The sequence below is a fragment of the Salvelinus fontinalis genome, chromosome 33 (genome assembly GCF_029448725.1).
Source record: "Salvelinus fontinalis isolate EN_2023a chromosome 33, ASM2944872v1, whole genome shotgun sequence".
NCBI classification, from domain to species: domain Eukaryota; kingdom Metazoa; phylum Chordata; class Actinopteri; order Salmoniformes; family Salmonidae; genus Salvelinus; species Salvelinus fontinalis.
In genome coordinates this window covers 48,189,519-48,201,426 of record NC_074697.1, presented here as the reverse complement: position 1 = coordinate 48,201,426, position 11,908 = coordinate 48,189,519, and the positions used below count along the sequence as shown (strand labels likewise).

General features: G+C 44.1%; 1 protein-coding gene across 2 annotated transcripts; it reads left to right on the top strand.

Moving 5' to 3' along the window:
- Positions 1-310: 310 nt before the first annotated feature.
- LOC129832441 (hepatocyte cell adhesion molecule-like) lies at positions 311-6,595 on the top strand. 2 transcript variants are annotated; one of them, XM_055896509.1, is made up of 8 exons: positions 311-328; positions 674-848; positions 2,469-2,816; positions 3,287-3,568; positions 4,361-4,454; positions 4,915-4,994; positions 5,233-5,312; positions 5,423-6,595. In XM_055896509.1, the coding sequence occupies exons 1-8, from the start codon at positions 317-319 to the stop codon at positions 5,756-5,758; spliced, it is 1,407 nt and encodes a 468-aa protein (XP_055752484.1). In that variant the 5' UTR covers positions 311-316; the 3' UTR covers positions 5,759-6,595. The 2 variants fall into 2 exon arrangements, with proteins under 2 accessions (XP_055752484.1, XP_055752485.1); XM_055896510.1 differs by lacking the exon at positions 311-328 and having other exon boundaries at positions 659-848.
- Positions 6,596-11,908: the final 5,313 nt, after the last annotated feature.

Below are 11,908 nucleotides of genomic sequence, written 5' to 3'. Positions count from 1 at the left end.
CTTCCCATCGTCTTACATCTGCGGTGTATTAACTAAGAACCAAATGGAAGCAAACAGGCCGTAACAGGGAGGGACTAACCTAAATTTGTCCAAAAAGAATAACTTGTTTTAGTTGCAAAGCAGTTTGTGTGGACTAATACATAATCACTGTTGCTCTGATTTAGAGTGTGAGTCTGGAGGGGGGTTGGCAGGGGGTGGGGACAGTAGTTGGGGAGAGGGGTTAGTTGTTTTTTAAGAGCAGTCATTCTGTTTCTCTGATTTGGGTCCTTTTATAAAGCCTTTGGTTTATTAAACAATTCTGAGCAGAACTGTAGGAATGACAATCAAGGTACTGTTACTGAATACACTTGTTTTCAATTGCCCTATATTTTGAAATGTATTGAAACCATATACATATGCTTGAAATATGCGAACTCGTCATTGGTAATAGCAAATTTGACAGCCATACAATTGCAGTGCAGAAAAGAGCAACAATTAAATGTAGCTATGTTCTTTGGCCACCCACCATAATTATAAAAAAAAACGGTGCTTATTTATCTATGTCTATGTCTAAGAAAGCTGAGGATACACACACACACACACACACACACACACACACACAGTGCTTTTGTTCATGCTGGGATCCTGAGTGCTGTGGTTCAGAGCAGGCAGGCAACTGAGCCCAGTTTTGCAGTCTTGTGCATTCTCAGGGACGTGCCTGGAGTGGACAAATCATGCTCATTGGGTGGGAGAGGGACTCAGCGCTGTACCCAAGATGAAGGAGGAGAGGAGGAAGACTTCCTCGAAAGAAGACACAGCCATTCCTTCGCTATTTTCACTCTTCGGCCTACTCCTTTTTTCCCAGGCAGGTAAGTGTACTATTGTATTACGAGAGGAGGCTTTCAAACTTTATGACTTGCTTTTTTTGGGAAACACAATGTGGAAAAGAACTAGTCGCTGAGTCAGGAAATAAGTTTACAGTAGGAGTAGTTATATATATATATATATATATATATATATATATATATATATATATGTGACTATATTGGCAAATATGTTTATCACATAGTAGTCAGGTAATATGTGATAAGGCGATAAAGTGTAGATATTTGAGATTTACATAGCTTTCTTATTTCAATTCACAAGTTGTTTCACATTTGTTTTGTTAGCAAATTAATTTGAAAAATGTGTGTGTTTTATAATACAGAATTTGGTCGTAGCCATTATTCCTTTAAGTACCTGATCAATTAATGAAATACTATGTTAAAGTAGACTAAGTGCTATACAACACATTTCATTGGCCCAGGAAGTGAGAATTGTTTTGTCCTGGTGTACCCTCTGTGTAGATTAGCTCCAAGGCACAGGTCTATTCAGCCATACGGCTGTAGTAAAAGGAACCTGCGTGAGCTGAGCTGTTGTTGGAAGTATAGGTTAACAATTCTTGTATTACGAGAAGAGGCTTTGGCGGACTTGGAGTTAGAGCCCAGGCGGTGGTGGTGGTGGTGTCTCTGCATTAGGAGCCTGGCTCAGCCTGCTTCTGCTGTGTGGCTGTCTGTTGTGTCATTGTGGCCATCCACTATTAGCAGAATCACTGAACCTTTGTGTCTCCTGCTTCTGCAATCACAAAGAGCATGTCTCTCCCAGTGGCTTTTTTATACCACGGGAGGGAGGAAATCAGGCCAACAATCCTGGCCTTTGTCTGCCTCTCCCGGCAACCTCTTTCAGGCTGGAAATTGTTGCCACGGCGATCGAGCGATGCCATGCAGACACGCTACAGGGAGCAGAGCTGTGGCCGAGGAGGGTCGGTGCCAGACGCTCTCTCTCTCTCTCTCTATTGCCCCTAATGACATGCAACAGCCCATCCATTAGGTACAGCGCTCTAGCCTATGGCTACATGTGGTCAAGGATGTGCTGACTTATAGGAAACTCCACTGTGAGTATAATGGCGTTACTGTGTGTGGTTTCCAGGGCAGAACTAGACTCTAAGGGATGATATGCGGGGTATGTTATAAACCATCCTCCCGTATGCTCAAGGGGGAATCCAGTAATGGTACACAAATCAAAACAGATGAAATACGTTGGGGCTTGTTTGGAGAGCGTCCTTACCCGTTATTGAATTTTCACTGAATGATTGATGGCGGTAATAATGAGGAAGTTTGAGGGCGCTGTTTTCACTTGTAGATTTAACTGGATTTGGGGTGGTCTTCATTTCAAAAAGTTTACTTCTGGACTCATTTAGGGATTGGAGGGAAAACCTTAGACCCATATCTGACTTTATTTCATACTGTATATCTGTGAGCGGCATATATATAAAGACAAAATACAAAAACAAGTTCCAGACTCGTTATTAGGACCTGGTACGAGAGCAGATCTGCTTGTGATGCGTGCGGTTACAGGGATCAACCACTCACATGTGATCACTATATCCTGCACTGTATAGTCCGCCACAGTGTTCACTGAACGTCATGCGTCGGACTGTGTCCCTGCAGTCAGAGTGGCCGGCGTCGACATCACCAGTCAGGCTCATCTGGTCCGAGGCACGTTGGGCGGAGAGGCCCTCCTCTCCGTCAGCTACACCAGCACCAGCTCCGACCAACCGGTCATCAAGTGGCAGCTGAGGAGGGACAAGCAGCAGCCCATCACCGTAGTCCAGTCCATAGGCACCAGCGTCATCGGGAACCTGCGGCCCGAGTACAGGGACCGCATCGTGGTGTTTGAGAACGGCACCTTGCTCCTCCACAACCTGCAGCTGTCTGACGAGGGGGCCTATGAAGTGGAGATCTCCATCACGGACGATGCCTTCACTGCGGAGCGCAACATCAACCTCACCGTAGATGGTAGGAAAGTTTCCTCTGTAGCTCATTTTGTAGAGCATGGTGCTAGAAACGCCAGGACAGTGGGTTCGATTCCCGGGACCGCCCATACATACAGTATGTAAAATATTTAGGCACGTGTGATTGTAAGTCGCGTTGGATAAAAGTTTCTGCTAAATGTCATATTTAGTTACTATTTCAATAATTGTGATCATGTTTACAATACTGCTCAGGTTGACATATGAAACAAACAGTCCAACAACTGACCAACTATTGGCCTTAGTGAATTTACATCACATGATGCTATTCCAGACTGAGGTGTAAGGCTAAAAAGTGTGTTCACACTTTAAACAAAGTATATCTTATCACAGCCTTTATAAGGCCTACTTTAAAGAGAAGGTTGTTTGTTATTTCTTCACAAATCCTTTACTGGTATACGCATATGTCTCCTGTAGATAATCTAGTTGACATGTTGTTGTGTATTGTCCCCACAGTACCTGTGTCCAGACCCTTCGTCCAAATGATAGCCTCCTCTGTGCTGGAGTTGAGTGAACTCTTCACCTTACACTGTTCCCACAGCGATGGCACCAAACCAGCCTATGGCTGGCTGAAAGGGGGAAAGGTGCTGACCAATGACTCACGCTTGCTCCTGTCACACGACATGAAGTATCTGACCATCGCCCGGGTGCTGATGTCAGACGATGACATCTACAGCTGTACGGTGGAGAACCCAATCAGCAGCATGAGGAGTGTGCCTGTCAAACTCACCGTCTACAGTAGGTAGAACCACAGCTGCAGTACTTGCTCCTTAGCAAGCATATTTATCTTGATTGCTTCAGCATGTACCTGTCAGGGAAAGGTTGAGACACAAGTTAATTCTGAAGAAACTTTATTGACCGACCGGACCAGACCAGTGAAAAGCTTGAGTTATTTATGAGGGCCAGGAGATAAAGTTGGAGCTGAGGTTTTGCCCCAGTGGAGCACACTAATCCTTACTTCATTATTCCGTTACTGGGACAAGGTATGTGTACCAAATGGCACCCTATTCCATTTATAGTGCACTACTTTTGACCATGATCCTGATGACTCTGGTCAAACGTTGTGCACTTTATAGAGAATATGGTGCCATTTCGGTCGTAATCAAAATGTGACGTAATATCAGCTCGCCCAGTGAGGGTCCTATATTCTCTCCGTACATACAGCCCTGAACAAAGCCTCACAGCAGCCACTTTCACACACAGACTTGTCTGGCACAGCTAGTTCTGGAAAACCTTAGCTTGGTTCCAGATCTGTTTGTGGTATCTAGTCCAGTACCAGGCTAGGACAACCTAGCATTTTAACTCATTCTGCAATGCTTCCATTTTATTTTATGTTATTTGGGCCTCCACTAAAAGTTCTAAAGTGGAGTGTGTAAAGAGAGCCCTATAGTAGAGAAAGAGGAGAGTAAAGCTCCTAGAGGTGACATCTTTGTCTAGTCCGAGAGGACTCTTTGCTCGTACAGTGGTGAAGTGTTTGCGGTGTTTGAGAAAGGACTACTCTGTTAATCAAAGGCTTCATTCCTTTGCCAGGACGGAGCTCCCTGTATATCATCCTTTCCACCGGGGGCATTTTCCTCCTCATCACCCTGGTGACAGTGTGCGCCTGCTGGAAGCCCTCCAAAAAGTAAGAGCTCCACATTGTGCCTCCGTCTCCCTATTTTCTTTGATACGTCTCGGGAACCAGCACTAAGCACTAGGCAAGGACCAGGCGGCTAGAACCGTAATGCCCCGGCCTATAGCTCTCCACTACTCCGCGGTCCAATGTCACACTAAGGTTCTGACACTGATAGTATCGTGTGGGATGGATTCTATCGCTGTTGTTTACAATGCAATGATAACGGTGTCTCACTAGCTTGGTGCCAGAACTGTTTGTGCTGTATAGCCTACTCCTATAGTCATTGTCAATGTTGCGGCTATACAGCACAAACAGATCTGGGACCAGTCTAGATTTACACTGCATGCAGTATTTTTAAAAACAATTGGGCTTACATGTTCTCGAGGAAACAGAAACTGAATGTAAATGGGCACTACACGAGTATACTTGTGAAACGCTCATCTCCTATTTGTCTGTCATTGGGGTTAAGGAAGAGGCGGCGGGCTGCCACGGCAGCCATGTTGCAGAGATCTCCAGTGTATGTAGAGAGGAGTGACATCAGTCACGAGGGTAAGGGGAGAGAGGGGTGTGAGCTTTTGGCAGCGAGGTGCTTTTTGAATGTGTGATATTCTTTGTTCCCCACGCTAAATATTTAGTTTGTTTATTTGTTCTTCCTATTTCAGATATTTGAATGCAAACCTTTTTAGATGGACAGATTTCATGGCAAAGTTATAGTCGGTACACATTTTTTGCAGAGTAGTCCTACACTTAGTTTGTGCAGTCGTTTCACACATTTTTTCATTTGCAGTTGATGTGGTGCCAAAAACAATAGGACAGGGGACACCTGGCCGTAGGAGCCCAATGCCTCTTTACGTTGTCAATGAAGATGTAAGTCACCGATTTTTCCATTTACAAAGACTTGTTTATTTTCAAGAATGTTGCTAGTTTTCCCTTCATATTTTCTGCTTAAATCTATTCCTTCATTGTTGTTGTTCCAGGACAGTCTCAAAGGTGAGGACGAGTATTCAGCCAACTCCATCAGCCTCTCAGTCCTCGCCCCGCCCGGTTACCCCAGCCCCCTCCCACCGTCCTCCCACTCACCCGAGGCACCCACCCGGCCTGTCCGCAAATATCCCCATACCCCTGTGCCTTCGCCCCCTGCCACCCCACTCAGGCCCCCTGGCCAGCCACCTGGCATGCCCTCAGCTCCACCGCCTGGTTCACCTCCACATGTCCAGAGCTCTGGGCATAAACTTCGCCCTCCTGTGGGCATCCCCACCAATCGACAGACAGAGGAGCCCCCGGCCACCCCAGAGGCCGACGACCAGGATTAATCTCTGAATGACCACCCCCACTCACTTATCACTGCTTCACCTGTAGAATTCATCCACATCTATCCATGGACATGTGTGTATTATCTTGTCTGTTTAGTTGGGTTTTGGTGTAAAGATATTTGTTACACCAGGATCAACTGCTCTGATCATGGTTTTCCTATACCCCTGGATACGTTGTTCATTTTTCCAAACCAAGGTTTCAAAACATGAAACCGTTGATACTGCACATGGTTTCAGGTGTGAATCAACTTGGACCAATGGCCTCCATGTAGCCTGACTCTAGATCACTGTGTTCTTTAGCCAACTCCTCTCTGCTGTGGTGACAATGATAGTCAGAACACATACAGATCTGGGACCAGGCTAACCCCCGTGGCTATTCTGATGAACTCATGTAACATCTCCACACACATTTCTAGTACAGTATCCACCCCCAAATAATTGGGGGCAAGCAATGTATGGCAGTTGCCACATGGTAAGGGGCAAGGGGGATGTAAGTGGCCACGGTCAATTTACACTGGGATCTGGATATGTTATTACTTGAAAGTTACGGTAATGATAATGCGTGGACTGCAATTTGTTTGTTTTGGTGCATCCAGTAGACATACTGGGGAAGCGGGTTGCAAAGAAACTGTACATCCTAAGCCTTGGACTCATTATGTACATATGTCAATAGGGTATGTGATGTTCTTAGAATTGTTCTGGGGACCTTTTACCTCCAAATACATTTTGTTCAACTAACATTACATCCTAAAACCGTCTTTCTATTCCATGCTTCAAAATGAAGTGTGCCATTTTATAATCTCAAAAATCAAACAATAAATGCTATGTTGGAAAATACCATTAAAATAGTTTTACTTTTACCCGTACAACACCATAAAAAAATGTTATTGATTTTCAATACTTTTATTTTCACATGCTTTAATAGCTGTATTCTAATTGGCTCTTCCTGTAAGGGCTTATGGGTAGAAGATTCAGTCAGAGCTGCCATAATGTGGTGTGTGGGCATGTTGCTATTCCCCTCTCCCCTTTTTATTTATTTTATTTCACATGATAAGTTATGCAGTCTCATCATTAAGTTTGCAGTCTAATACAATGACGAAAGCAGATTGGGCCAGCTTCTTCAGCTGCAGGACCTGCAACCCCACAGATGTATAGTAGCATACAGTGTGACCATGAGCTGCATGCCAGACTGCAGTACTTCTTGTGTCCAGTAGGTGATGCCCAAGGTCTTCTGTGTTTTTCCTAAGAAGCGCAACAGCCAAGGTTTGATTGATTTTATTTTATTAGGATCTCTTTCAGCCACAAAGGGCTATTTTTCCAATTGTCCTTAAGAAATGTAAAAAAAATAATGAAATGTTTGTAACGGCTTTCTTCCTGGGATGAAGGAGAGGACCAAAATGCAGCGCAGTTAGTGTTCAACATGTTTCATTTAACGAACTGTGAACACTTACAACAATACAAAACAACAAACGTGAAAACCGAGACAGTCCTATCTGGTGCAGAACACAAACACAGAGACAGGAAACAACCACCCACAATCCCCAACACAAAACAAGCCACCTATATATGATTCTCAATCAGGGACAACGATTGACAGCTGCCTCTGATTGAGAACCATATTAGGCTGAACACAGAAACAGACAAACTAGACACACAACATAGAATGCCCACCCCAACTCACGCCCTGACCATACTAAACAAATACAAAAACAAGGGAAAACAGGTCAGGAACGTGACAATGTTGAACAACTACTACATCTAAGAAAAAACACAATACACGCAAACACAGTCACAAATCCCTAATAATTTAACATATTACAAGATACAACCCCCCCACCCACCCACCCACCCACCCACCCACCCACATACCTTCTATAGATGAGATAGCTTTGCTCTGTATGCTCTCTCAAATGCATTTAGCTGTAGTATTTCTAAGCAGTAGGGAATTTCATACAAAGAACACAGTGATTACCGTAGTAACCTACAGTGGGGAGAACAAGTATTTGATACACTGCCGATTTTGCAGGTTTTCCTACTTACAAAGCATGTAGCAAAAATCCCGAAAATCACATTGTATGATTTTTAAGTAATAAATTAGCATTTTATTGCATGACATAAGTATTTGATCACCTACCAACCAGTAAGAATTCCGGCTCTCACAGACCTGTTAGTTTTTCTTTAAGAAGCCCTCCTGTTCTCCACTCATTACCTGTATTAACTGCACCTGTTTGAGCTCGTTACCTGTATAAAAGACACCTGTCCACACACTCAATCAAACAGACTCCAACCTCTCCACAATGGCCAAGACCAGAGAGCTGTGTAAGGACATCAGGGATAAAATTGTAGACCTGCACAAGGCTGGGATGTTGTTTTGATTCCGTCTCTCACAGTTGAAGTGTACCTATGACAAAAAATGACAGACCTCTACGTGCTTTGTAAGTAGGAAAACCTGCAAAATCGGCAGTGTATCAAATACTTGTTCGCCCCACTGTATGTTGTTTTTGCCAACTATCCCATTCAAATTTGCATTTGATTTCATAGTCTGTAGCACAGCCTTTGGGCCAGAGTAAAAATTGTTCATGACCGGGATGACGAGGTCTGTGATTATACAGAAGGCCTACCCTACCGGTATATCTCTAATCATAGAACAGCACTCTTGACTGTTATGGGGTGGATACTTCTAATCAAACTGATGAGACCCCTGGGTCAATCACTGGGTTTTAAATGGAGACCTGCACTCCAACACTAAAGGCTACAGAACACTAACTGGTAGATTGGGCTTGAATTGTGGTCTAAAGTGCTTTCAGAGGTTGAGATGAAGGTTGAGGCCCCAGCTGAAAAGACCTACAGGTGGAGCATGCTAACCTCAGGGCCGGCTTCCAGGCATAAGCGACATAAGATATTCTTTTAGGAACTCAGTCTGAGTTAGAATAATAGAATACACAAGGTGTAAGTTCGAAATTTGGTTGTGCACGAGCAGTCTTTCTCTTGTTTTGTCAGTCACTGACAGTCACTCAATTAGCCTCAGTTAGTCTAGCCAGTTATCTAAACTTGGGGTAGTCATGGCCGAATACCAACCGGGCATGCATTGATTTTAATTATTCACTCTCCCTCAGATACTGTATCATTAACATGGCCTAAGTCATACCAAAATGTGTAGATTTACAGGAAATTAGCCTTAAAACTGAAAAACTTTCTCTCCAACCCATGGCAAAATGTGTAGAATTGCATGAAGAATTAGAAAAACTGAATAAAAGTATCTCTGCCACATGGCAAAATTTATAGAATTGCATGAAATTTCTAATAAAATTGCTAAATGATCTCTCTGCTCCATGGCAAAACCTGACTAACCTTCAGAACTTCACAGAGCACAATTGCACAGACATGTAGCCAATGGCTCCGTAAAGCCCAGGAACAGACCATTACAACGGTTAAGACATTTAGACTACATATTTAGTTTGGACCACCAGGCAAATGCAGTATCGTAGAGGTGTGTTGCAAGCTCAGAAATAACTTTGGTCTGCTACTTCCATAGAGGCTTCTCATGTGAAGACCAAAAGCTTTTATCTTGCTCTGTTAGTGGACAGCCTTGTATAAGGCTCTCGGCCAGTCCACCTATAACAAAGGTGTCCAGTAGTCTCCCCGGCCCAAGGACCATTAAAGAAGCCCTCCATCTGATTATGCCCCCATTATGCTCTTTACGCTAGCCTCTGATTAGCGACAAAGATTCTGGGCAAATAACAATTCAGAGAAAAATTGTGACTTAAAAGTTAACCCTTGTGTAGTCTTAAGGGTCAAAAATGACTCGCCACTATATGTTATAAAATCATTTACACACCACAAAAACCACAAAGAAATACACACACACATACACACACACACAATGAGAAATTGAGATTGTGTGCTACTGATTGAACTCAGACAAAACTAAAACTTTCTTGTGCATGTGCAGCATCTCCCCTCCACGACCCCACACATGACCCCCCCATGACCCCTCCACGACCCCACACATGACTCAAGTTCACAAAATAGAAATAATTTCAGACAAAATAAAACATTTGTTGAAAGCATTGTTTACTAATGGGGGAATGCAGTCAGAGGCTAGTAAGGTGCTGCAGATGACAGTGCCCCCCCCCCCAGTTCTCTCTTTGCTGAAGCCATGAGTGCACGTTTCAGTGCCCAACAGGTCATAGATCAGATTTTTTCAGATGTCCAGGATGAACAAGAGAACAATGATTTAGAAGAGGAGGAGGTATCTGAAGAAGATGGTGACGAATTACAACCCAGAGCACGATACATCATCTTCAGATGAAGAAGAAATCCCCTAAGCTGAAAGAGAGACATTCTTTTGCCAAACAGCAAAATAACATGGTCCTTGTGACCATATGACAACCAGGGCAGGATGGCAGCACAAAATGTCATAAGGATGACTCCAGGGCCCACAAGACACGCAGTTGTCCATGTCCAGGACATCGCCTCAACATTCTACATGTTCATCACACCAGCCATCAAAAAAATTATCCTGGGGATGACAAATTTGGAGGGTTTTCGTAAATATGGAGACAACTTGAAAAGGATGGATGAGATTGACCTGCGTGCCTACATAGGGCTGCTAATCTTAGCGGGTAGTGTATACTGTAGGTCCCGAGGTGAGGCTACATGTAGTCTCTGGGATGCAGAGAGTGGAAGGGTGATTTTCCATGCCACGATGCCACTGAAAAGCTTTCACACTTTCTCAAGAATGCTATGATTTGATAACCGTGAGTCAAGCCCTGCAAGATGTGTGAGAGAGAAACTGGCGGCCATGCGAGAGGTCTGGGAGAAGTGAGTGGAGCGTCTGCCATACCTTTACAACACTGGGCCTGAAGTAACAGTGAATGAGCAACTGGTTCCATTCAGAGGTACATTTTTATTTTCATGTCTGTAATGTAAGTGATTTTCACTGTTAATTGTATAACTACTGATAGTAATCCCTTTTGTCAAAAGGTCGCTGACCTTTCCGGCAGTATATGCCCAACAAGCCAGCAAAGTATGGCATCAAGATATGAGTGGCCTGTGACACACAATCCAGCTACGCTTGGAAGATGCAGGTCTACACAGGGAAGCCGACCAGTGGAGGCCCGGAGAAGAACCAAGGGACGGGTTGTGCTTGATGTGACAGATGGACTGAGGGGGCACAATGTCACGTGTGACAATTTCTTCACCTCTTATGAACTCAGCCAGCAGCTCCTGAAGAGGAATATCACCACGGTTGGCACGGTTAGAAAGAACAAGCCTGAGCTCCCACCTGCACATCTCACAACAAGGGGGAAAGAGGCCTTCTCATCAAAGTTTGCCTTCACCCCCACCACCACTCTAGTTTCTTACCTCCCAAAGAGGAACACAAATGTGGTCCTCCTGAGCACACGGCACAACACGTCTGAGATCAGTGATCATGAGGACAGGAAGCCAGCCATCATCCTGGACTACAACCACAACAAAGGAGGCGTGGACAACCTGGACAAGATGATTGGAACATACAGCTGCAGGAGGATGACTGCCCGCTGGCCCCCGGTCATCTTCCATAACATCATTGATGTGTCCTCATACAATGCCTTTGTGATATGGAACAAGATGAACCCTACCTGGATACCTGATAAGTGGAACAAGAGGAGGGTGTTCCTGGAGTAGCTGGGAAAGGCACTTGTAACCCCATACATTCAAAGAAGGGAGCGCTTCCGCCACACAGCAGCCTCTGCAGCGCTTGTGAAATCTGTTCAGGGGGCTGAATCTTGTCCTGATCCACCTGAGGCTGGGGCAGGCAAGAGGAGGAGATGCCAATTCTGCCCTCCAAAGAAGGACTGTAAAACAAATACTATGTGCTGCACATGTGAGAAATACATCTGCAAAGTCCATGCAACCATTTGCATACTATCCTACATGTGCTAATTAGAGTTGATTGATTTCTGTTCTTCACGTTTTTGTTTTGTATCTATTATCTTATTTTATTCTTATTTATTGTTGCTGTTTATACACCTTGTGGGTGTTCGCAAGGGTTAAAAAAATGGGAGAAGACTAGTATTTTGTAGTTGAATTCCTCATTGTACAGTATATACGAATATATCACTATGTTGCCAAAAAAGTTCAAGACTGTTATTGTTTCCCTTCAAT